The sequence below is a fragment of the Rhinolophus hipposideros genome, assembly GCF_964194185.1.
Source record: "Rhinolophus hipposideros genome assembly, chromosome: 8".
Taxonomy (NCBI): domain Eukaryota; kingdom Metazoa; phylum Chordata; class Mammalia; order Chiroptera; family Rhinolophidae; genus Rhinolophus; species Rhinolophus hipposideros.
Window position 1 is genome coordinate 76,186,319 of NC_138054.1, and position 26,969 is coordinate 76,213,287.

Genomic DNA, 26,969 nt, shown 5'->3' on the forward strand with positions numbered 1-26,969 from the left:
GCGGCCGGATGGCTCAGAGCGCAAGCTCTCAACAACAAGGTTGCCAGTACATTTCCCTCATGGGATGGTGGGCTGCGCCCCCTGAAACTAAGATTCAAAATGGCAACTGGGTCAACGACTTGGAGCCGATGGGCCCTGGAAAAACATACTGTTCCCCAATATTCCCCAATAAAAAATTTGAAAAAAAAATAGATGTTCTCTCCACCTCACTCTATAAGGCTGGAAAATATTTTTTGTGCCAGGTCCCTGGCCCTGACACAAAAGAAGCCCCCAGCTCCTTCTTTACCTACGATTGGTGCTCTGAGCTCCAGCCATGCTAAGCATCTTTCCCCTTCTCTGCCCTCTGCCAGGAACACTCCTCTTCTGCCCTTCAGAGAACTAACTAACCGCTACTTCCAGCAGGAGCCCCTCCCCTGTGATATCTGTCTCCCTCCTAAGCTCAAGTCCCTTGAGGGTAGGGACCAATGGTTGTATCCTCAAGGACTGACACCAAGTAGGAACTCAGTAAATATTCATGATTAAATGAATGAATAAGTGCTATTCATTCACTCATTCATTCATTCAGTCATTAAGTCAAATACCACAATAGAGCAGGACTCAGAGAGGTGAAGGGTCAGAGAAGACCTCTTGGAGGAGGTGTTGTTGAAGCTGGGTCTCCAGGGATAAGTGGAACTGGGGAGGTCAGGGAAGAAGGGCAAATGGGCAAGGGCAGAGACGCAGGAAACAGCTTGAAATGCAGTTTGAACCCAGCCATCCCAGAAACCTTTGTGGTCAGTGCACATGGACAGTGCACCGTCAGCATTGGGTTCTTTGCACTTCCTCTTCCAGACATTTCTGCTGTGGGCTGGGGTCATGTGCCTGCTGCTGACTGCACCTGGCACTTGCGTCCAGCTATCAGCTGACTTTGCCACAGACTCACTATGTGATCTGGGGGCAAGTCATCTCCCCTCCCCACCTGCTTCCCCTTCTAAGTGAGGGAATCATGGTGCCCACCTCACAGGGTAGTTCTGGAAGAACAGTGTAAAATGGCAGGTAAGGTTATGCAAATTTGCATTAGACAGTTCAGGGTTTTAGTTCCAACTGCCACTTACTAGCAATATAGCCTTGGCCAAGTTTTATTCATTAACTCATTCATTCACTTAGTCATTATTTCAATAAGTGCTGGCCATCTCTTGTAGACCAGCAGTGAAAATAAAGAGACGCAATTCCTGTTCTTGGGGAGCTCACATTATGATGGGGAAGACAGAAAATAAATACATGTATAATGTGATGACAAGGAGCAATAAGTATTATAAATTACAAGCAAGGCAATGGCTTGAAGGGTGGTCTGAGGTGCCATCTGAACAGAAACTCAGGGGAAGTGAGGAAGTGGTGTGGCTGTCTGTGAGATCTGGGGAGGATGGTTCCAGGCAGGAAGAACAGCAAGAGCAAAAGCCCTAATGTGGGAGCAGGGAGGGGTGCTCCAAGAAGAGCAGAGAGTGGGAAGAGGGAGCAAAATGGAGGAAGAAAATGGTGGCCTCTGACGGCAGAGAGGAGGAGGAGCCAAATCATGTGTGGCTTCAGAGGCCATCGTGAAGACTTCAGCTTTAATTCCGAATGTGTTGAGAAGTCAGTGATTTGGGGGCAGGTGAATTACACGATCTAATTATTTTCTTGCTTACTTTTTTTTTGTATCTTTATTGGGGTGTCACTGACACACAATAAACTACATATATTAAAAGGAGTTATGACATAAGTGTACACCCATGATTGTACCACAATCAAGATAGTAAACATCTCTCACCCACAAGTTTCCTCATGTCCTTTTAAAATTCTTCTCTCTTGACTTCCGGTCCCAGACAACCACCAATTTGCTTTCTGCCACTAGAGATTACTTTACATTTTCTAGAAGTTCATAGAAATGAACTCATGCAGTATGTAGTCTTTGGCTTCTTTCACTCAACATTAAGATTGTATCAATTTTGAAGCACATATAAAATTCCTTTTTATAACTGAGCAGTATTCCACTGTATGAATATACCACAATTTGTTTATCTAATCCTTAGGACATCTGGGTTGTTCCCAGTCTTTGGTATTATAAATAAAACTGCTATGAACATTTATGTGTGCTTTAATTTCTCTTGGGAAATACCTTGTAGTGCAATGTCATAGGGTTGGTGCACGTTTTGCTTTTTTAGAAACCACCAAACTGTTTTCCAAAGTGGTTGTACCATTTTATAATCCTGAACACTGTATGAGAGCTCCAGTTGCTATCCTTTCTCATTATCACTTCATATTGTGAAGTGATTTTTTTTTTCTTTTCCTCTGAAAAGGTTTTATTACACACAGAGTTGGGATGGGGCTCAGTCCTTCTTGGCTGCTGCCTTCCTCATGGCTGCAAGGACATTGCTCAGCTCCTCTCTCTTCCTCTTGGCATGGATGTGTCCCCACCCTTCACTTGATGAAGTTCAGAGACCACTTGTCCTTGGAGACCTGAGCAGCTCCATGGCATGCCGCTCATAGTGGGCAAGGCCACATACCTCTCGGATCATATCTCACATGAACTTGATGTGCGTGGTGAGGCGCCCGCCACGGTGGCTGTCCTCAGCTTGCTCACGTTCTTGGTCACTTTGTGGCCCTTGACGAGGCCCACGGCCAGAGGATAATGCAGAGCCATGGCCACATGGTGTCCAACTAACCTCAACCTTTTTAATTTTTAACCATTCCAATGGTTTTGTGGTGTTATCTCATTGTAGTTTTAATTTGCATTTTCAAGGACTGATGATGTTGAGTATCATTCATGTGTTCATTTACCATCTGTTTATCTTCTGTGGTGAAGTCTCTTTCAAATTTTGTGACTTTTTGTGTGTGTGTGGCCATTTTTCTCTTTTAATGAGTGTTTTGACTTTTCACTGTTGAGTTTTAAGAGTTCTTTGTGCTATAGATACAAGTCCCTTGTTGGATATGTTTTGCAAATATTTTTTCCCAGTTTGTCTCTTGCTCTTTATTTTCTTAAGTGTCATTTGAAGATCAGGAGTTTTTAATTTTGATCAAATGTAACTTAATAGTTCAACATCGTACTGGAGAGGCTAGTCAGGTCTATAAGACAGGAAAAAGAAAAAAAAGACATCCATATTGAGAAGGAAGAAGTAAATCTGTCTTTATTCATAGACATGTGAAAAACCCCAAGAAACTTACAAAGAAGCTTCTGGAATTAATAAGTGAGTTTAACCAAGTTGCATGATACAAGTCAATGTGCAAAAATTAATTCTGTATCTGTATACTAGCAATGACCATTTGGAATTTGAAATTGATTAAGAATAATACCATTTACAATAGCATCAAAAATATGAAAAACTTAGAAATAAATTTGACAAAATATATACAAGATACAAATTTGTACACTGAAAATTACAAAACATGTTGAGAGAAATTAAAGACAACCTAACAAAATGGATATACCATCCTAATGGATGAGAAGATTCAATATTGATAAGATATCAATTCTTACCAAATTAATCTATAGATTCAATGCAATACCAACCAAATCTCAGTAGGCTTTTAAAAAAATACAAATTAGTTGACATTAAAATTTATATGGAAATGCAAAGGGTTCTGAATAGCTAAAACAATTTTGAAAAAGAACAAAGTTGAATGACTTATACTACCCTATATTAAGGCTTATTAAAAAGCTACAGTAATCAAGACAGTGTAGTACTGAGTACAGAAACAGACCTACATATATGATCAATTGGTTTTTAACAAACGTGCCAAAGCAATTAGATGGAAAAAGACAATCTTTTCAACAAATGAAGATGGAACAATTGGATGCCATATGCAATAAAATAAAAAAAACAACAACAAAAAGAAAACCTTGACTCTTACCTCACACTATGCACAAAAATTAACTGAAAATGAATCATAGATCTAAATGTAAGAGCTAAAACTATTAAACTTTTAGGAGAAAACAGGAGAAAATCTTAATGTCTTTGAATTAGACAAAGATTAAAAATAGGACACAAGAAGCACAAACTACAAAAGAAAAAAAATAACTATATTAGACTTCATCAAAATGAAAAACTTTTGCTCTTTTAACACCGTGGCTGCTGTGTTGAGACCAGAGCGTAGGGCACAATAGTTAGGAAACTACTGCTATCTTGTCAGTCAGCGATAATGACAGTATCGTGGAGGTGGTTACGAAATGGTGATTCTTGAAGCATTTTAAACGTGAACACAGGATTTGCTGGTGGATTGGAAGTGAGATGTTAGAGAAAAAGAAGAGTCCAGGGTCACTCCAAGGACGTACTGAGAAGGGGAAGAACAGGTTTGGAGGAGGAAAGGCTGTGTTCTGAGAAGCCTATTTATTAGACATCCAAGTGTAGATGTCAGGAAGCAGCAGGATATATAAGGTCTGGAGCGCAGGAGAAAAGTGGGGCTGGAGAAATACCTTTGGAAGTCATCAGAAAGTTTCTTACTCTCTGTTGCCTTCTCCATAAAATGAAGAAAATAGCAGTATTTACTTTTTAAAGTGTATGTAAAGATAAAAATTAATGAATAGATTAAGCACAAATAGGTGTTTAATTCTTGACAACAACTATTTGTATACTGAGGCTTATTCATCCGATGGACTAAACAGGCACATGGTACAGTGATTATGAGTGTGGTCTCTGGGGTGTACTCCGGGATTCCGGTCCTTACCTCGTTTGCTAGCTGTGTGATCCATTCCTCAGTTTCCCTATCTGTAAAAAGGGCACAATTATAATACCTATACATAGGGTTAGTATGAAATGTAGCTGAAATAATCGAGCATAGTTTACTTAGTAAGGACTCAGAAAAGTTATGTCTATTAGCAGAAGAGACAAGCCTTGAATAAATAATGCATTCATCTTATGAGTAATCAATTGCCTCTCCCTAGGGTACCCTCCCAAGACTCCTCTCCGAGAAGACCTCATAGAGCCCCTCCCCGAAACCCATTCAGTTGCTGCTCCTCCTGCCCACCGCAGTCTGAGCGGAACCCTTTCCCAGCTTTGAAAATCTTCCCAGACTGAACCCCACAGGGCACGGCGAGTCTGATTCATTTGTAGGCCCAGTGCTATGTACAGGACGTTCAGTGAGTGCTATACGAAGGCGAAAGAGCTGCTTCTGACCCTGAAAAATACCATTTACTTAGTTGCTCCAACCCCAGTGGTTTCCCGCCTCGTACGCTCGTACACCTGGAAGCCGGAAGCACCGCCCTCCGTCGGAAGGCTAATGGACTACAACTTCCAGCGGTCTGCGCGGCACGCTGCTCCAATCGTAAGACGCGGCCGCGTGAGCCGGAGTCTATATAAACTCCTTGCCGGCGCCCGATCTCCCTTTCTCGTCGCGTGCCTCCTGATTAGTGCAGTTGGAAACCTGTCCTGCTGCCACCCACGCCCATCTTCCATCCAAACCACCATCCTTCGCTTCGCCGCCACCGGCCCTGCACTCGCTGACGCCGCCCGCGGGGGCTGCGGAATGCTGAGCACGGTACGGCGGAGCCGGGCCTTGCGGCCTGCTAGGCCCAAGGTCCAGAAGCGCCCGCCGGCTGCACGCGCCGGAAGAGGGGCCGGAGCCCGTGAGAGCCGCGCGCTTCCCCGCCTCGGCCTGCGCAGCCCTGCGCTCCGGTGTGACGGGTGAGGAATGCCGTCGGTCGCCTGGTGTACGCCAGTCCTGGGCCTCAAGTGGCTTAACTGGGGGGGAGGCCCGTGGTGGATCTGCCTGGGACAGCTACCTGCTGAGTGACCTTGGGCAAGTGACGTCACCTGAATTACTTGGTTGTACAACACATGTTGTCACCCTGGTGGATAAAGAACAAGGTTATCTGGAGTACGGATTTTACAGTCATTCAGGTCGTATTTTGAAGCCATTTTCTTAGTAAATTGATAGACGACTTCGAGCAGGGAACTTAATTGGTCTAAGGCTCATAATCTGTAAAAAGGGGACGCCAAAATGGACCTTGAGACAAAACAGTGGTACGTAGTGTAAAATACAGTGGTATTGGGGACCTATAGGATGTCTGTTCTCTCTTTGGGCTTCAGAATGTTCCGATAGGTGGATTTCAGTAGGCAGTAATGATGCACAGGATTTAGGTGAATCTGAGGGCTGAGCAGCAGTTGGGATTGTCAAACGACGTGGCCTAGGTTGCCCTGTGGCCCTTATCGAAGCTGCAGCCGCTTCCACATAGCTGCTGTGGTCAAAGAGGAGCCCAAAGGAACAGTTTTCCTTGACGGTCGCCGTTCTGTTTGCTGTAACAGATTGACAACATTTCAGGAAAATACAGTTCCTGACATTTCTCACGGGTAAACCTTGATTGATGTCTTTCCAGAGGCCGGAAGAAATGTTTAGTTGATGGGGTCCCGGATATAGGGTTAACAGAATAAGGCTTTTGAGAAGTAGCTTGTTGAGGCAAGGACAGGATGGAGGAGCAGATGGGAGTGGGTCGGGCGTCTGTACTGGGAAAATACTAGTGGCAAGGGACAGGGATCTTGGCATCAAAAGCTTAAGGCATCAGTACCAGGACTAAAGTGCAGTTAAGCATTTATGATTTAGAAGACCAAACAGAACAATAAGATCACTTAGGACAATTGTGTTTTCAGCTGTGCCGGATGAAGATTACAGGATGACTCAAGTTGCATTCTGGTGAGGACTTGGGGGTCACAACAGTGATGGAACAACCTCAGGACCTGGTAGGTTCCTTGTGGAGAGTAATTTGGGAGCTACCTGGTGGGGTAATACAGCATGTTCCCAAGGCCTGTGGCTGGTTGTAGCCATGGGATCTCCAACTGCATGCGAGAGCAACCTGGAGAGACTTTGACAGCTCAGGTCAGCATAATACCTGCAGCTGCCACTCGCCTTTCCTATATCCTCTCAGGAACTGGGCTGAAAGCCTGAGTCCAGGTGTTTCTATCAACACCCATGGGTGTATTGGACCAACTTTTTGGTTTAGAGTTTTCACCCTTTTTTTGCAGGTTACCCCCAAGTTTCCTGGCTGTGTCTGATACTGAAGGACCTGAAGATACCAGCTTCTGCTGTCCTTGTGCTTTAGAGTAAGGTAAGTTAGATGTTGAAGACAGACAGCCTGACCCTCCGGTTCCCTTTCCCATCGGATCTGTACACCGGTCTTGGTGGTCGTAAAAGGAGGAAAAGTAATACTGAAGCTGGCCTCATAGTGCTTGTAGTCTGCTATATAGCACGGGGGCTAGTTTCAAACAGGGCTGAATTCTCTCCGAACCTATTTCCTCCTCCGTTTTTTCTTTTTTCTTTTTTAATAAATCGGGGAACTGTATTTCTCCAGGGCCCTTCAGCTCCAAGTCTTCCTCCTTCAATCTAGTTGTGGAGGGTGCAGTTCAGCTCCAAGTCCAGTCACCATTTTCAATGTTTGGTTGCAGAGGGTGCAGCCCACCATCCCATGTGGGAATTGAACTGGCAACCTTGTTGTTGAGAGCCCACACTCTAACCAACTGAGCCATCTGGCTGCCTCTCTTCCTCCATTTTAAAATGGGATAATCTTAGGCTTAAAAGGAGGACATATGTGAAGCTCTGGGCAATTTGTAGTGATTGCTGGCTAATAGTTCTGTATTTGGGAGGGATTTATCAATGGCTTTCTTGATTAAGAGTATCATCCTTTTGTAGATTTGTTACCAGTAAGCTGTCTTCATCTGTAATTATGGATCTACAGAATTGGGTAAGTTGAATGAAGCTTTTATCACAACTTCCTTGGAGCTTCAGGTAGTGCTTAACTATTGTGAACCCTAAGAATACACTCAGGTCTATAAAAATCTCAGCTTTTTAATACATTTACGTCTGCCTGTATACTGTATTTGTTAGCTGTTGATGGCCAAGGAACAAAAATGCATGTCTGCAATATGACTTGGTCTGTTAGATTTGCCCACCCTAACGTCCCAAGAACACATTCTGCTGTAAATAGAATGTAGAAGTGGGGACAGCCCTGCACTTGTGACAGCAAGTGCTTTGACAGGTGTAACAAACCAACGAGATCTTACCCCTCCCCAGGGAGAGTAGGAGATGGATTGTATAGAAAAAAAGTAGTTCTGTCTAGCTCAAGGTATTTTTCTTAGGGTGACTGGTCCAGGATGAAACCTAATCTGAGTGGACATCTATGGATGATAAATGCGGATATGGGACTGAGACCAGCTTTAGGAAAATGACTGAGTGGCAGTGATTAATTGGGGCAATATTAACACACTGGCTTATACTTTTCAGAAGAGAAGCTCTGGGAAGAGGCAAGCTAAAAGACAACAGGCTTGGAGGAGACTGTTCTTGAACCAGGACAGTAAATCCCCTCAAACCCCTCCCTATTCCCCTCCACCTGCTGGTTCTTGGAACGGGCTCACGCTGAGCAAGCATGCAAGACATTTTCCTCTATCCATCCAACCCTGCAGCACGGATGGTCTTGTGTTCTGTTCCCTTAATAAAAACTCTTGATATAATGTTGGAGCTGTCAGCTTCTTTCTTCAATCTCGGCCCGGGGAAATTTCGATGTCCCTCATAGTGTTTTTCTCCATCTAGTCCATAGATCCAAACTGATTTAGTCTCAATCTCTTCATAAAAAAAGGTTGACCTCTCAGAAAGGATACGATCCATTCCATAACTGCAATTAGATGTTTCTCCTTTGCTGAGCCTGACATTGGTGCTTCCTTAAAGATCTTTGAAGGGCCGGCCCGGTGGCGCAGGTGGTTAGAGCTCCGTGCTCCTGACTCCAAAGGCTGCCGGTTCGATTCCCACATGGGCCAGTGGGCTCTCAAAAAATAAATAAATAAATAAATAAATACTCAGATATATATATATATATATAAAAAAAAAAAGATCTTTGAAGGCTTTTTAATGGCATAGGCACTTGGACTCAAGCTATATCTCCCCTGCCACCTTCCCAAACTGGCACCAAACTATGGTCAGATGCAGATTTCTAGCACAGACCCAGACTTTCAGGAGGGTCCTGGAGATGACAATATTTTAGTATATGTGCTGCCGAAGTGAGCATTGGAGATAATATAAGTTGGAAAATGGGATTTCCTGATTTGGAAAATAATCACAAATGATGTGCAGAAGGTCTTCAATGCATTTTAGCTGCCATTACTTCCTAATGCACACTGGGCTATGCAACTTGTTTGCCTGCTAGAATAGTCTTTACTAGTGGCTAGACTAGTAAGTGTTGGAGGGGAAAGAGGTGCCTGAATAGCAGAGGAAATTGCCCATTATTTGACATACAGCAGGTAATCCTTGCATTCTGATGCCAGACAACCTTAAGGACTTAGGTGCCTGTCACCTGAGAAGGGTCCTTGACTTGACTGATTCATATGGTTAGTAATTCCACTTTGGTTTTCCAGTATGGAAAACTACCTGGATAAACGCCTTGACAACTTGAAACTTTATTCAACCCTCTTCCATAGTTGGTCCCTTGGTTTTCAAACAAATGAAGGCAGCAGAATTGCAGTAATCTCAGGAAACTTGATTGTTAAAATCTTATAAAACATTTCCAAAACGGTAAAAGTTCAGTGTTTTTTTTTTTTTTAAAGGAGTGTCTTATCTCCCTCACAGTCCATTCTGGCTTGTCCTTTGTCCTGGCTACACCATGGCAGGGATCTCGGAAGACACTGTGTCCAGGGGCTGCCAGTGACAGTCCATCAGAGCATCGTATAGCTCCTCACTCTGCTCCATGAACTCCTTGTTGGCCTCAGTCACGTCCAGCTGCGGCATGGGGTCTGGAAGAGAGGATGCCGTTAGGGAGCACCAAGGGTGAGAAGCACTCAGCAGCCACAAAAGATGGGTTTAATTCCCTACTCTCAGGACTTCCTATCTGTGTTCCCTCCATTGCAGACACTGATAATAACTGCCTTGCAGGGTCTCTGAGTGGATGAAAATAGGATAATGTACTTAAGTAAATGTAACGTGCAGTTAATACTCAATGGTAGCTGTTATTCCACATTTATTTAAAGCTACACCTATATCTAGCCATCACTTGCCCTGGATTTTCTGGTGTAGTTATTTCAATTTTGGTTTTGGAAAATCTGATCAAAATGACTAAGTCTAAAGCACTATAATTCTTAGAATATTACTTAGCACTGAAAATGTACCTTGGCTGTACACAACTTGGGATGGATTTCACAAATAAAATATACGAGTATTGAATGAAAGACAGTACATACAACTATATCATATAAAGGTTAAAAACAGGCAAAACTAAACCAGATTGTTCAAGGATACCTAGCTAGGTGATAAAACTAAGGAGAAGGAAGGGAATGGCTACAAGAAGTGGGTTGTGATTAGGGGAAGGATGGCTTCTGGAGACTGGCAATGTTCTACTTGACCCGAAGCAAGTTTCACGGACAATTGCTTTATGATTACATGTTAAACTAGACATCTGTTTATGTACCTGTTTATAATGTGTTCTCTTCCACTTACCAAAATTTAAAAAAATAATTACTATGATAACAAACATACTTTTAGTCTTGTGTTGGTTTAAAATGCATATACACAAACACCCACTCATTAAAACATTTTAAAACTAATTGGAAAATTAAAGAAGACCTAAATAAAGACATCCCATGTACTTGAATTAGAAAAGATAATTTTAAGATGGCAAAATTCCCCAAATTGATCTACAGATTTAATGCAACCTCTACCAGAATTATAGCTGCCTTTTTTTTTTTTTTTTTTTTGCAGAAAATGACAAGCTGATCATAAAATTTATATGGAAATGCAAGGGATGCAGAATAGCCCAAACAATCTTAAGAACAAATTTCTAGGACTCACACGTGCCCATTTCAAAACTTACTGCAAAGCTACTATAATAGACTGGCAATGGCCTAAGGACAGATATACAGATTAATGGAACAGGATTAAGAGCCCAAACCAAACCTACATATTTACAGTAAACTGCTTTTCGACAAGGGTACCAAAACAATTCAATAGTTAAACAACAGTCTTCAACAGATGGTGCTGGGACACCTGTCAGCTGTATGGTGACTGTTAACGACTTACTGTTGTGATCATTTTGTAATATATACAAAGATTGCATCATGTACATATGAAACATACGTAATAAAAATATAACACTAATACACTATACAAATATAATGTATATCAATTATACCTCAAAAAAAGACTACCATTATTTAACAAATCCTCTAGTGGATATTTTATCTGTATTGACTATCACCACTGGGGATAACATCAAGTGAAATTACTGATTCAAAGGATATGAAGAACTTTTTAGAGAAAAAGCATATTCTAATTTGTATTTATAACATGATGGTTAAACTTTATGTGTGAACTTGGTTAGGCTATGGTGCCCAGTTGTTTGGTCAAACACCAGTCTAGATATTACTGTGAAGGTATTTTGTAGATGTGACTTTAACTAAAGGAGACTACCCTCAACAACGTCGGTGGGTCTTATCCAATCAGCTGACGTTTCCCAAAGAAGGAATTCTGCCGCCAGACTGTTTACATAGAAATCCTGTGTGAGTTTCCAGCTTGCTGGACTCCTTACAGAGTTTACATATGTATATATATGTACATACATATATATACATACACACACATCTCCTATTGGCTCTGTTTCTCTGGAGAACCTTGACTGATATAAATAGTATGTTTAAACTTTTTCCCCCCCTGTGGTCGATAGGCCATTTGTGTTTCTTTTGTAAGTTATTTCCAGCTTTCTCATCTACTCTTTAGTCTGTCTTCATTCCCATACCAGTCAGTACTGAATCTTTTCTCATAAGTACTATGCCCGTTCCTGCAACCAGAGGGATTTTTCTTTCTCGTAATTTTAATCAAAATTATAGGAGTTGAAGCTTTGAATATTTACACAGGCTCCATGTGGAAACTGTTAACAGAAAGCAGAACTTGGCTGATTCCTCCACTCAGTGTAGGTAACAGCTATGGGAACAGATTAGTAAAGGGCTCCATCAAGGACAGGCCTTTGCAGTGCTGAAGTCTACCGACACATAAAAGCATTCTTCCTCAATCTGAAGACAGCCTGGAGGATGGCCTATGGAAGCCAAGGACTAGATTAAGAAGGGTAATAATCCCTGCTGTGGCCCCATCCCTGTGTGGCTTTTAGGTTCAAATGGGAGGCATTATAACTCTGGTAAAAAGCATCAAGTCGGGATGACAGCAGGGGTTCCAATACTGACTTCACGTCTTGCTGCTAAGTTGCAACTTGCAGCTATGTTGACCTTGAACGAGTAATTTAACTTCTTACCTCAAGTTTTCTATTCTATAAAATCAGGATACTAATTGTGGTACTGACCTCAAAACTGTTGCGAAGGTTAAATGAGTTAATACATGTAAAGTGCTTAGAACAATGCTCTGCGTATATAAAACCTCACTATTAGCCTCAATTTTCTTTTCTGTAGAAGAATGGGGATTATAATGGTACCTACTCATAATGTTGACAGGTAGCAGTGCTTAGCACAAAATATGTTGTTGGCTATTATATTACTAGTGGATGAGAAAGAGATTGGAAAATTCTATAGGGCTATACACAGATAGTATAATCAGGTTTATTATTTCTAAAAGGGAGGCAGTATTTCTTTGAGGGAAGAGTTGAAGACTAAATATGGAAAGACAAAGACTCCAGGACTGACTTTCCCCCCACTTGGGCTGCTGGTTCCCCCTCTGTCAACTGGAGATCCTGTGTTCTGTCCAGTCCACTCGCCGAGGTCACTGCTATTAGAATCATGAGAGCACATATGTGAAAGTGTTTTAAAAATGCTATGAAGTGGGGCTGGCCCAGTGACTCAGGTAATTGGAGCACTGTCAGTCAGTTTGGTTCCCACATGGGCCAATGAGCTGCGCCCTCTACGGCTAAGATTGTGAACAACAGCTCTCCCTGGAGCTGGGCTGCCAGGAGCAGCGGGAGGTTGGCGTGGGCGGTGGGCTGCTGTCTGCTGCCATGTGCTGCCATGGGCTGCCAGGAGCGGCTGGCAGCCAGCATGAGTGATCGGCAGCCAACATGTGCTGCCATGGGCTACCGTGAGGTGACTGCCTCAGCCAAGGGTGGGGAGAGCACAAAGCTCATAATACCAGCATGGGCCAGGGAGCTGTGTCCTACACAACTAGACTGAGAAACAATGGCTTGAACAGGAGTATGGCCAGGAGGAGGAAGAAGGGGAAAAAAAATGCTATTAAGTGGACATGTTTGTTCTTTGCCTGAAGGTGATGTTTCCTTTAAAGGATATTTTGCTTATAGGTCACATTTTCCCTATGACCGTCTCTTGAAGGATAATCCTTAAAGTAGATTTAGATTTTAATCTCTTGAGTCTTTTTGTATCTTAAAAAAGTTTTATTTACTTAGAAATCAATTCTGATTTTATGACTAAATTTTACGTCTTTATAACTTAACATGTTCAAAAACACATTGAAAAAATTTTAATTGTTTTTCATAATTTTTCAAACTTTAGAGAATCCTTTAAGTATTAGGTTGGTGCAAAAGTAATTGCAGTTTTTGCAATTATTTTTAATCTTTTAAACTGCAATTACTTTTGCACCAACCAGCATTAACATTAGATTTAAAAAATTATTCATATGAAGGTTAGCAATTCCTTTAGTTTTATTTTCCTTTTTTTCTGTTAAATACAATAAATGCTTTTAATTTAAAAAATTAATAATGGCTATTACTACGTAGTAGGATTACAGTGGTTTTCAGTTACTTCATAATACTCGACTATTTTCCAAAATTTTAATCATAACTATCACTTGAAAATGAGAAAAACATGCAATATTATACAGAAAACATTAAACCATGAAACAAAAAAACGATTTTCACAAACCTGTCAAACAAATACTGTGTTTCCCGGAAAATAAGACCTAGCTGGACCATCAGCTCTAATGCATCTTTTGGAGCAAAAATTAATATAAGACCCCGTATATTATATTATATATTATTATTATATATTATATTATATTATACTATACTATATTATATTATTGCAAAGACTGGGTCTTATATCACAGTAAAATAAGACCCGGTCTTATAGTGAAATAAGACTGGGTCTTTTATTAATTTTTGCTCCAAAAGACGCATTACAGCTCATTGTCCAGCTAGGTCTTATTTTTGGGGAAATGCTGTACAAGGCAATAGTATTTTTTGCTAAAGACCTACATCCCGGAGTAGAATGCCACTCATCCAGGGAGTGACCCGCTCCCTCCCCTATAGAGCTGCTTCCCTGTGGGCTCTGGGACCTGTACTCACATCACTGGGTAGCACTCACACTTCTTACTGTAATTATGTATGCAGTTCCTCCAGGCAGAATTCACCTGGCATTCATTCAGCACCTAGCTGAAGGCTCAGTACCAGCCACAAAGCAATCACAGCATATGGCTGACTGAGGAATGAGTGATGGACTCCTTTCTTACCTTCCAATGCATCATCTCCAACTTCTTCATATGTCTGTCAAGAGACCAGAGATGTGGGTGAGAAGGATGGTAAAATCATGGCCCATGACTAGGATGGGTTATTTTTAACAAGAGGAACCAGGTTGCTTCATCTTTCTCCATGTTTTTCCTGAAGCCCAAGCTCCCATTCTTATCAGTCCCATCTGGGAGAACGGCCCATGTCTCTAAAGGATGACATAACCCAAGAAAACAGACTTGCCAAAGTAGTTACCTGCATGGTGCTCTGGGTATAGCCATACTGGGGGTAGCTATAGCTGTAGCTGCCTGTATTCTGGTCATAGCCCCACTGGGCATAGTAGTTCTGGTACTGCTGATAATACTGGTTGTAGCTGTAACTGTACATCTGACTATATTCCACTGGCTTCACACGACTCCTTAAATGAAGAAAGAACCCAAAATAAACAAATGTGAGCAAACATTTCCATAACACTTATTAATTGGCCGGGGACTGTTCTAAGTGCTTTGTATAGATTAACTTTCTTTAATCCCCACAATAATCCTGTGTAATAAATACATTATTTTTATTTTACAGTCGAGGAAACTGAGGAACAGAGAGGTTACATAACTTGTCCAAAGTCACACAGCTAATAAGTGATTCAAACTCAGACAGTCTTGCTCCAGAGCCCACGCTTAAAGAAAGGAGCTTTCAAAGGTTAGGTTTGTCTCTTTTATCACAACTTCAGCACTGACTTTTCTTCTTCTCAAGATCTTGGGGGGCTGCTTTTCTGCCAGCCACAAAGGCTCAGGAAAACATGGCCTGATGAATCTGGATTTAGGATGATTTAAGAAGCACTTCAAAGCACAAAATCTTATCACCTCTTGCCCACAAAAAAATAAGACGAGTGCTCCAGTAACCATATCGTCATCACTGTAGTCATACCTACCATTTATGGAGTATGTACTCAGGCGTTGCACCAATTACTTTTCATATACGGTCTCCTATTTTAAGTCTTGTATGACCCTATGTTAGAGCTATTATTTATTATTCCCATTATACAGACCAGAACACTGAGTCTCTAAAAGATTAAGTAATTTACCAAGGCCACACCCAGGACTGGAGCTAAATATAACGCCAAGGCTCATGTTTTTAATACCATTACATACAGCATCTGGCCTGAGAAACTCAAGACGTCTTGCCAGTCTCCTACATCCTGCATTTGCCAATCAAGGCTGAGGCCCAGGGTCAGCAGAAAGATTTCTTATCCTGATTGCAAAGCGGCCCCAGCTACAGCTAACCAAAGACAGAATGTCAAGTCTGCAAAAGATCCATTGCTTTCAAAAACATTAAAAAACCCACGTGTGAATACGCTTATGAAACAAACAGGCCTGATATGACCGGCAGTCCTAGCTGAGAGGAATCAACGTAACCCAAGCTCAAGCCATGACAATGCTCTTCCAAAGTCACTGAACTAAGAAGGGCCAGAATCTCTCATAAGTGCACACCAAACATACACAGAAGGCACCCGTGCCAGCTGGTTTATAAGGAGACCAACTGTGACAGTGTGGGACACACTATGTCCTCATGATTGGTGCATTCTATCTCCACAGTGAAACCAGAGGAAACCAAGTCATAAGCAGGAGTTGAACTACCACAGAAATCCCTGTCACAGGAACCACAAATGCTCCAGTCTGAATGAGCTCTTCCCAAATTCCTTGCGAATTCAATGTCTGCTGGGTGAGGACTCAGCCAGAGCAGTTAGACAGATTCCCCATCCAATCACCTCCCAACAGTGTGGTTCAATGAAATCCTATTGTAGAGACTCCCTCTCCCGCCCAGGGCCAGGCTGGAAACTGACAACATTTTGCCTCCATGAATCTCCTTCCATGGATGTTTCCAAGGACGTTCAGGTAACGGCAGGTATAGTTTCCCTGGCCTGCGTCTGTATGTTCCTGTTGTTTCTCCACACCTGGCTTTTACAGTCTCACTCTTAAAGAGAACTCTTATCCCTAAATTCCTCATACTTGAGGGCACTTCCCCACCAAAGGCAGGCACCAAATACCGACAACATTCCAGGAAGAACTAGACAGAATATAACCTCCTTGCAGAAGGGACTTTGTTTCTCTTGTCCAGGATAGGGCCGACAGAGTTATAGGGATTCAGTTTCTGCTGACTAAATGAATGGTAATACATGAGGAACAACTTAAAAGTCAACATCATTGCATCACGACAATGCACCAGCTCACACAGCACTGTCTGTGAGGGAGTTTTTAGCCAGTAAACAAATAACTGTATTGGGACACCCTCCCTACTCACCTGATCTGGCCCCCAATGACTTCTTTCTTTACCCCAAAATAAAGGAAATATTGAAAGAAAAAAAAAAAGTCAACATCAGAGGAAGTGCTAGGCAGAATATACAATCAAAAGAATATCCTGAAGCTGTTAAAAATATTATAATGATGATTGTGGAAATATATGGAAAAGTGAGCGTGTATAATGACTAAACGGCGGGGGGGAACAGCTTTATTATTGTAATTAGAAATGAATAAAGAAATAAATCTACTGCATGTAAATTGACCCATATGTAGTGTGAGTGTGCGTGTATCTAAATACCATGGATGCCCATGGAGAAGCCTGGAAAAGAACTCAGAAATTATAATCAGTCATTTCAGGAACATGAGGAAATTTCTTTCTTTTACAGGGTTTCCTTAATGTGTTTATATATAATAAAGTTTAGAACAAATAACATTTTTGGCGGGGGGAAGCACTCAGGTTGATCTTCTATGTATTAAAAACAGTTAAATTGCAAAGAACCCCCAAATCTTTTGCTGCTTTAAAAGCACAGAGTTTCTCAGTCTCGACATTACCGACTTGGAAGGAGGGAGGTGAGCAGCTAAGTCTGTTGTGGGGGCTGCCCTGTGCATCATAGAAAGTTTAGGAGTATCTCTGGCCACTATTCATTAGATGCCAGCAGCAACTTCCCCTCGAGTTGTGACAACCAAAATTGTCTCCAGATGTTGCCAATGTTGCTAGAGGATAAAATTGCCCCTAGCTGAGAACCACTGCTTGGGCCAAAGAATGGAAGATTCTATGCAGAGAAAAGTTGCCTTACATCTGAGTAAGAAACCTGCTTAGACTTGTTTTCTGCCTGGCATGCAGGTACAATAGTGATGTATATATATAATAGTCTGTTGATTGTTTGAATCATTAACTCTTAGCCATTCCCACAGCAAGGGACATTCACAGGTTTGTAGGTTTCATTGATCTAACAGTGGAACTACTGGGCAAAGAGCAGGGACATTAAGTATGTGGAACCAAACTGCTTTTCCAGCACTGCTATCATCAGCAATGTCTGAATGCATCTGCCTACCCCAGTCATAGCTCTCTCCCCAGCTACACTTCTGGAGGGGTGGGGCTATGCTGGTTCATCTCTAACACCCAGCACACAGCCTGGCAAATATCAGGCATTCCTTATTTGTGAGCTGAACTGAATCTCCCTGCAGACTTCTATCGAGCATGTGGATGCCCTGATTACCAACAAACAGGAAGCAGTGTCCAGATGGGGGACAGTCCACAGGCCCTCTACCTTCCCTGCAAGTGCAGGACTCACGCTTTAGGAATTGCCACGCTCAGCCGCACTGGCTTAGACCCCAGTCCTACTGCTCCCTGGCACTCTGTCAGGGCTCTCTTCTGTTCCAGTTCATCTGTGAATTTCACAAAACCATAGCCCCTGCAGGAAAAGAAACACATACTATAGAGATCACAAATGGGAGGGAGGTAAAGTCTAAGAATGGCAAAGGGGCTGAGAAAGGAGAGAACTGTGGAGAGGGATGAGAGCCCCGTCAGGGAGGCGTGCCACAGAGCACCACGAGATTCAAGCATGGAAGATTCGGAGATAGGTAGGAATCCCCACTTTCAGTTCACTGTTCTCTCAGTACCTTCGCTGATGGGGCTCTAAACAGTAGCTTCCCTCTCAATCTACTAGAAAGTACTATTCTCGTCATCATTATGGCAACAGCAGTAGTTAACAGTTGTAAAAGTTCATTCAGCAAATATAGTCTTCCCTGTATGCCAGGTATTGTATTAGGCACTGGGCCTCCGTAGTCATAAGCAGACATGGTTCCTGATCTCCTGAACTCATATTTTGCCTGAGGGAATACATGAATGATAGCTGGAATTTAATGAGCACTTATTTCCCAGGTACTGTGCTGAGCATTTCCCCAAGGTTATCTCATCGAATGGTCCCACAATTTGATAAAGAGGGAACCAAAATTCAGAGATTTAATAACTTGCCCAAAGTCACAGTAGATGCAGGATTCAAATCCAGCTCCATCAGACTCCCAAAGCCTGAGCTTTTAAGTACTATACTGATCAAGAATGAGCCTTTCTTGAGGTTTTTCCACTTCTGAAGTAACAATAATAAAATAGCAAACACCTTTAAAGCTTTTCTGTTGCTTTCTTTATATTACATCATTTAATCCTTCCATTGCCCCTATGAGAAGATACTATTAATCAGTCCTGTTTTGAGGAGATAGGGTCAGAGTCCCTTGTCTACTGCATTATCCCTGGCCAGTATAGGAGCCAGGATTCAAACCAGGCAGTTTGGCTCCAGAGCCTGTGCTCTTAACCACCATGCTGCCTGGACTCTCTATAACACCTCCATCTAGGAGAAAAATGCTGAAACTAATAGGGTGAGCATCAGTAACAGGTAAGGCCTTACTTAGACACGCCTGTCTGGTCCAAAACCACCTTGCCTCCCCGACAGGAGGGGTAGACTTTGACGAAGAACTCATACAGCATGCCATCATCCACATCTGGGGTCAGGTCCCCCACAAAGAGGGAGTACTCAGGGCTGAGAGAAGAGAACAAGATTCAGAGACAAAGACCAAAACCTTTGTTCTGACAAACTCCTTTGGCCCAAATTCCTTTGGCCTTAGACCTTTCCTGGGCTTTCTTAGGGAACGACACATTGATAGGTCCCTCAGCGGGTCCTAATTTGCTTCATTTGGCAGTCCTGGCAGAAGAGGTATAGCAGTAGTCTTCCTTTATCCACTGCACAAAGCCTGTCTGGCTTCAAGTATCACATGAGTATAGACAAGGGGTCAGAGGTGCTCAAAATATAAAAGCAGACATTCTGTACTCACTGTGTATTTTTAATTTAGATGGCGAAAAGACAGAGAAAGAATGAGAATTGGACTTTACCTTCTAAAGACCTAAAGACTAGCTAAAATGAAATCTCCCAAATTTTAGAATAGGGGTCAGCAGACTTTTTCTGTAAAGGGCCAGACAATAAATATTTGAGGCTTTGTGGGGGACCTATGGTCTGTCGTCTTTTGTTTTTCACAAATCTTTAAAAATGTAAAAACCCATTTCTATGTAGCTCACAGGTGATACAAATCAGGCCATAGTTTGCCAACTCCTGTTCCAAAACAATTCTTTTTTTTTTTTTAAATTTTTTTTTTTTTTTTTTTTTTTTGTTGAGAGCCCACTGGCCCATGTGGGAATCGAACCGGCAGCCTTCGGAGTTAGGAGCACAGAGCTCCAACCGCCTGCGCCACCGGGCCGGCCCCCAAAACAATTCTTAAAGAAAAAAAAAAAGCAAACTCTCATTTCAAGTTTGAGACATATTCCTTACATAAAATTAGAATACACAAAACGACAAGGAAAAATAAAATTACCAGTAACCCAACCACTCAAAGGTAATCACTACGAACACTTTGATATATACTTTTGTCTTTTTTCTTTGGCTTCTCTTGAATTTACAAAAGTTGGGTATGAGTTGTTTGTTTTGTTTCTAGCATTTTTTTTTTCAGGGGAGAGCGCAAACGCAGTCCCCCACTACCACAAATTATGCAGTCGAGTTTCCCACATTTGGGGAAATCGCAGGGGTCAGCACATCCGGAGTGCAATGGATAAGCCTCGCCCTAGGAAAACCAGCTTCGTGATCATGGTATCTCCCCTGCCAGGTAAGTATTTTTTTTCTAGCATTTTTTTTTTTCCTCACTTTTAACATCACCAACACCCTGACATCTCAGTATTCTGCTACAACATGACTTATGAATGGATAAATAGCATTCCAGTTAATGAACATATTGTAATTTAAACCACTTCCCTATTATTAGATTTGGTTTCCCCCCAATTTTGCCTACTATATGTAATATTTCAATGAACACTTTTGAGGCTAATCTTGCACACATCATGAATAAATTCAGAGCAGCATAATTATGGGGTCAATGGGTACAAATCTTTCTCAAGTTTTTGATATATTGTTTTAAAGTTTTCAAACAGCAACCTGAAATGCTGAATCAACTTATAGTGCTCCATCAGGTCAGTTCTTACGGAATAAAACCTCAGCACTGTGGACGGTAATGGGGTGGAGGGCCAGGTGAAGGACCATACCTAGAGAAGACATGGGCCTCGACATGAAGCATACCCGGAAGGTCCACCAATGGGGAACGGGAAGGTGTCGTCCTTCAGGAGGGGGCAAGGTGGAGTGAAAGTCAAGTGCCATTCTCCTCTTTGGCAGTGACCAGTGGACACAGTGATGCCTCTTGTCTCTACCTAGACATTTCTCCTGGGGCCTGAAGCTACTTTGGGGCTTCTCTGTGCTTACCTGTTATCCGGTTGCTTCCCATAAGTGGCATAGTTCAGTTTAAAACGTTTTGCCTGGAAATTTAAAAACAAACAAACTAAAACAGAGAAAGGAGTTTTGAGAGTCAAACAATATTTGAAAAAAACTGAAATAAATTACCTTGGCCAAAACATCTCCCCCTCTCTAAGCCTCAGCTTTTTCTCCTGTATATAATGAGGGGTTTGCTCGGATGGCCGCTAAGAGCACTGCCAGCTCCATGGTTCTATGAGCCCAGGTGTGCCAGCTTGGTGCAGCTGTAAGCTAAGTAACTGTGGGAAGAGCAGAATGTAACTCTCTTGAAATGTGTCCTCACTACTGCCAGCCTGTTCTACTTTCTCAGTCAGGCAAAGGGTCTAGTTTCAAGTCTTCCATTAGGGAGGCACTGGTACAAAGTGCAAAGGGCATGGGTTTCAGAGGCAACCAATCTTCAGTTTGCAACCTGTCTCTGCCACTTACTAACTGTGTTGCCTTGAGCAAGTTATTCTACTTCCCTGAGCTTCAGTTTCCTGGTCTGTCAAAGATAACAATGCCTACTGTTCAGGGCTATTATAAAATTAAGTAAAATAATGTACACATACAGTAGAGATTCATCATAGGATTAAATAAAATAACATATATATACAGTAGGGATTCAATAAAAGACAATTATCGATGAGAATAAAAATGGCGACATCATCATTATCTAAGTGTCCTTACAGGTGTGGCTCCTGGAAGGGGTTTCCCGTTAATTTTATGCAAACACTTCTCAGCTGTGGCCAAATCTGCGAATTCTACAAAGCAGTAGCCAGCTGGAATCCTAGAAAGAATGAAAAGAGAGAAAAAAGAACGGTTACAGATGGGATTCCCAGATGAGAGACTGAGTCATGGCCTGAAGGGGAGGGAAAAATGTTTTTCTAATTAGAGCACATACTGTTTTTGTTCCCTGCCAAATTCCAGTTCAGAACTAACTTACAATCTTGAATATAAAGATTGTCAATCTGGGCCAGTCCCAGACTCAGCAAACATTTATGTACTGTATCACCTATGAAGTACTTTTGCCAAAGTCAATCCAATCAATCCCTTAGATCTAATGTCCAGTTTACAGGAAATATTAGGGATAGATAAAATAAAACACCACCACAAGAAAACAAATAAATCCACAATACAGGACCAGAATCTAGAATGTAGGACCTTATGTAAGACAATTAGTCTTACCTCTTTAAAAGTCAATGTTAGAAAAAGAAGAGGTGGGCTTTTCAACATAAAAAAGAGAAAACAGACAAAAGAACTAAATGCAATGCAGGATCTGATCTGACTGGATCCTAATTCATTTTAAAAAAAAGCTATAAAAGATAGTCTGGAGACAATTATAAAAATTTGAATGTAGAATGACCATTATATGGTATTAGGGAATCACTGTTCGTTTTGTTAGTGTGATATGAGCTTTGTGATATGTAAGAGAATGTCCACTTTTTGGCAATGTATGTTTAAATATTTAGTGGTGAAGTGTCACAATGCCTGTAATTTACTTTCATATGGTTCAAAAAGAAATTACTTATATATATATCGCTATCTACTTGAAACAGATAGATTTAGATAGATAGGGAAAATATGGCAAAACGTTGACAATTGTTGAAATTAGGCACTGGCCATACGATAGCTCCTTGTACTATTCTTTGTAGTTTTGTTTGAAATTTTTCAAATTAAGAAAGTTTTTTAAAATCACCTGCCACAGGTCAGGGTGATCAAGTTGGAGAATGTGGTTCTGATCCTCAAGAAACTCACAATCTAGCTGGATAGACAAAGTAAACCCATGGACCTTACCTAATTGAGGGATGTCTGTGAGATTCCTGGTGTTCTAATTTTGAAAGCATCCCTAAGAGACGTAAATAGGATGTGACTATATCCTCTGACATCACTTTCTAAGAAATTCTGAACACTGTTAACTTCCTTAACATCAACCTTAAAGCTATTGCCAATGAAATAACCCAAAGTTTTCTGGAAATATTACTCTAGATTTTCAGTTCAAATAATCTTATGGACACAGAGCCCAGAAGGGCAAGGGCAGTACTCAAGCCCAAGGATCAAAGGACGGAATCTATAAGCTCCATAAATGTTTGTAAATGCTAAGAATGGTGGGCCAAAATCTGTGTCTTTTGTCTTGTGTGTGCTGGAACCTTAAGGCTCACAGATGTAAAGACCACCACCAGTAAGAGCTGACCAGTACCGAGCACTCACTATGGGCCCAGCACTGTGCTAGTCACTTCACAGGTACCATCTCATCTAATCCTTACATTACTCTATGTGGTGAATGAAAGCATTACTCCTGTTTTCAGGAGGAGACTGAGATTTAACAGGATTATATGATAGGCCTTAAACCACACAGCTGGGATGTGCCAAAGATTGGACTGGAACTCAGGATAGTCTGACTACATTCTTTCCCTGACATTTTATTACGAAAAATTCCAAACATAAAAACTGAAAGAACTGTACAGCAAACACCCACATACCAGTACCTACAATTAATGTTTTATTATACTTATTTTATCACATAGCTATCCATCCTTCTACCCATTTATCGTCCTTATTTTCTGACACATTTCAAAGTTGCAGATATTGGTATACTTCCCTCAATTACTTTAATATGAATATTATTAACTAGAATTCAATTATTGTTTAGTTTTTTGTGTGTTTTTGTTTACACACAATGAAATGCACAAGTCTTCTAGATGCTGAGTTATTTCCACCATAGATTAATTTTGTGTATTCTAGATTTTTAAATAAATGGAATTACACAATAATGCTTCTTTCAAGTAACATAACACTTTTGAGATTCTTTTGTGTTGTTGCTATGTAAGTAGTCTGTTCCTTTTTATTGCTAAATGTATTTTATTGTATGAATATACCAGTACATATTCATGGATACCTGGGCCACTTGCAGTTTTCAGCCATTGCCATAAAGCTGCTACAAACATTCTTTTTCCAGTCCTTCATTTGGTGGATATATGCTTTCATTTCTTTTGGTAAACACTTAGGACTGGACTTGTCCCCAGTGGTTTTACCATTTTATAGTCCCACCAGTAATGAATGAGATGTGGCTGATCCATATCTGACTGCATTCTTTTATTTCCTTTTTTCAATTTAAAAAAATTGTGGTTAAATATACATAAAATGTATAATTTTAACCATTTTTAAGACTACAGTTCTGTGGTATTAAGTACATTCACACTGTTGTGCAATCACCAACTGCATTCTTAAGCACAATGCTCTATTGTCTATTATTTTTCCTTGGGTCTTATCTTTTTCTCTTATTTCCTCTGATCTTGGTTTTTAAATTTACATTGATGTATTTCACAATATTCTTGTAAACTCCTTGAAAGTCTCTGTCAAATAAGGTAGGATATAAATGTAATGTGTAAGGACCACCATAACAGCAGAGTTTATTAATCATAGGTAGAGAAGGATAGTTTCAAGTCTTATTTCAATAAATTAAAATGTGAGAACACATATCAGTATTTTAAAATGTAGAAAGCATTACAGAATGTATCTTCATACTACCAGTTGATTATCTGGGGTTTTCTGTTCTTTTACAAGAACAAGAAGAAAAATATTTAGACCGGCATGATCTACCAGTCAGAAAATGAGTCCCTGGTTTTTGGGGTTCTACATACAAAAAATACTTGTCATTTCACTCTGTTTGTTTGTTTTTAAGGAGGGCGCAGCTCACAGTGGCCCATGCGGGGATCGAACCGGCAACCTTGGTGTTACCAGCACCATGCACTAACCAACTGAGCTAACTGGCTACCTCCCAAAAAATACTTGTCAACCAAACAGCCAGAGCTGATCACACTTCCTATCTCTCATCTGTATTTTTCAACCATTTGATGTTTTAGAAAGATGATTTAGTAATCTGGCACAGAGTAGATGCTCAATAAACATTGCCAAATTGATAAAGGAATCCTTTCATTTCTAACTAGAACCCTAAGGAAACATAAGACCCTCCCAAACAGAAAGAAGAAACTGGAGGCCATAGAGCACTACTTTCTGAAAATGTTCTTTGCATTATTTTGGTTACATATTTCTTGTCTCATTCCCCCATTAGAATGTAATAAATTCCAGGAGAGGAGGGACTACGTCTGGCTTGTTTCAGCCATGTATCCTGGGAATCTAGAACAGTAGTGCACAGAATGTCTCTATAAATAAAATTTTAAATAAATGGCATAAGAATTAAGGGTACTCATGTCATTGAGGACAGAATTGAATTCAAGTCTTGGTTTGTCATTTAATAGTTGTTTAACTTTGAGACAGTTATTAAGCTAATAATAGTACTGAGTTTAGCTCAGAAGTTTTTGTGATTTTAAAGGTGAAGGAAAGGTTAAGTAACTTACAAAGGTCACACAACAGACACAGCTTTCAAACAGTCTGGCTCCAGACAGCAGTCCTTAAGCAATATGCTATAATTCCTCTCAATAAGCCCCCCAACGTTAGCTTTTATAACGTTATAATAACTATTATTGGGGTGAGAAGCCCTGACTCTGCGATGTTTACATTCACCTGAATGATACTTGCAGCGTAATTAAGGGAGAACTGAGAAGATGGAAGGAGAGAACGTACCCAGTGAGGCGGTTTCGGATAATTTTGACGCTCATCACGGTCTCCCCCATGGTGGCAAAGGCCCGAGAGATGAAGTTCTCATCCATGTAGGGCTCCAGCTGCATAAATACAAGAGCACAGCGACTCAGCCCAGCATCCTGGCCCCAGAACCCCACCCCTCAGCCCAGAGCTGACTACACGCTGCGGGTGAGGGTGGGCAAGTGTGGACAGGTTTTCGTCTGCAGAGTGGTCTGATTCCCAACTCCTGCGCTCCCAATCCCTTGCCTCCCTTCCCCTTAAACTTGCTCCTTTTAGGGAACCTCCCCTAGGATTTAGGAACCCCATTCCTCCCAATCCTAGAACCACAGCGCCCTTCAATCCTTGGGATTCCTCTCATTCTATGTCCCCAAAGAACTTCCCTTTCCCTCCCATGAACCCAGGCGGGCCCCAAGACCCCTAACCTCAGTCTCAGCCCCTTTCCCAAGATGTTGGGACCCGCTTCTGTGTTACCCAAAAGAACTCCCCTTCCCATTCACTTCCACCCTTTTGGGAGCTGAGGACTCCTCCCCCTCAGACTCTTCCTCCCTCGTGATACTAAGATTTCTTCTCGTCGGACCCAGGCGGCCGCCCTCACTCACGTCGCCCATCCACAAGCTGGCCGCCATGCCCGCAGCAGGGCCTGGACTCTGCGGGCTGCAGACCGCGCCAGTCCGCGGGGCCGGGACCGCCACGGAGCATGCGCCTCCGACGCCGCCTGCGCATGCGACTCTGCTGGGCAGAGCTTCCGGGTACCCGCGTGGCGGAGCGGAGCCGACTTGATCCTGCTCCGGCCGGTGGGTTGCTCAGCTAAACGGGTTGCTCAGGTTTCTTTTTCAGTTTATGTATTTAAACACACACACGTACACATAAAACTACAAAGCTAACATATGCTCATAATAAAATCTTGCAAATAGAAGCACATTTTTTAAAAAGTGAAAGGTCCCCTTTAGGACCTTAATGGACGATCCAGTTCCATTAACTCTGTGACCTTGGGAAAGCCACTGGTCTGCCCCAGCCACCCAGTTTTTAAGACATGACTTTTGTTGAAGCTGGAATGGGATCTTCCATCATTCCCATGTATAGCCTTGGGATGCAGGGAGGAGGTTAAAGGGAGTGTAAATTGGGGCAACTGTCATCTCAACCGATCAATCCCCAAGGTTTGTCACCCTACGTTCTTGAATCCCACATCCACTACCCTAATCAAAACCCGCCTACAACTTCAACCTGTCCGGAACAATGACCCTCAGTAAACGCGATTTCCATGACTAGATAGAATCCTGACAGTTTGTCTCCCCTGCTCTGTCCCGGGCCTTCCACCTCACTTTGGTGCTCATTTCTTAGACTGGGAAGCTTGCTTCTGTAGGTGGT

General features: G+C 41.8%; 1 protein-coding gene, 1 long non-coding RNA gene and 1 pseudogene across 3 annotated transcripts; 1 reads left to right on the forward strand and 2 right to left on the reverse strand.

Annotated features, from left to right (window-relative positions):
- Positions 1-2,342: 2,342 nt before the first annotated feature.
- On the reverse strand, positions 2,343-2,656 carry LOC308500595 (large ribosomal subunit protein eL36-like; annotated as a pseudogene). The gene has a single exon. The product of its transcript is annotated as a large ribosomal subunit protein eL36-like (transcript).
- Positions 2,657-5,354: 2,698 nt separating this feature from the next.
- Positions 5,355-8,359, forward strand: LOC308500597. The gene is made up of 5 exons (XR_013993754.1): positions 5,355-5,633; positions 6,597-6,686; positions 6,969-7,051; positions 7,633-7,684; positions 8,224-8,359. It is a non-coding gene; the product is annotated as an uncharacterized lncRNA (long non-coding RNA).
- A 448-nt stretch (positions 8,360-8,807) lies between these two features.
- Positions 8,808-26,363, reverse strand: TRNAU1AP (tRNA selenocysteine 1 associated protein 1). The gene is made up of 9 exons (XM_081055772.1): positions 26,201-26,363; positions 25,584-25,681; positions 21,687-21,786; positions 20,973-21,025; positions 19,080-19,211; positions 17,970-18,089; positions 14,633-14,795; positions 14,383-14,416; positions 8,808-9,722 (listed from the first exon to the last, which is right to left on the reverse strand). The coding sequence occupies exons 1-9, from the start codon at positions 26,225-26,227 to the stop codon at positions 9,586-9,588; spliced, it is 864 nt and encodes a 287-aa protein (XP_080911898.1). The 5' UTR covers positions 26,228-26,363; the 3' UTR covers positions 8,808-9,585.
- Positions 26,364-26,969: the final 606 nt, after the last annotated feature.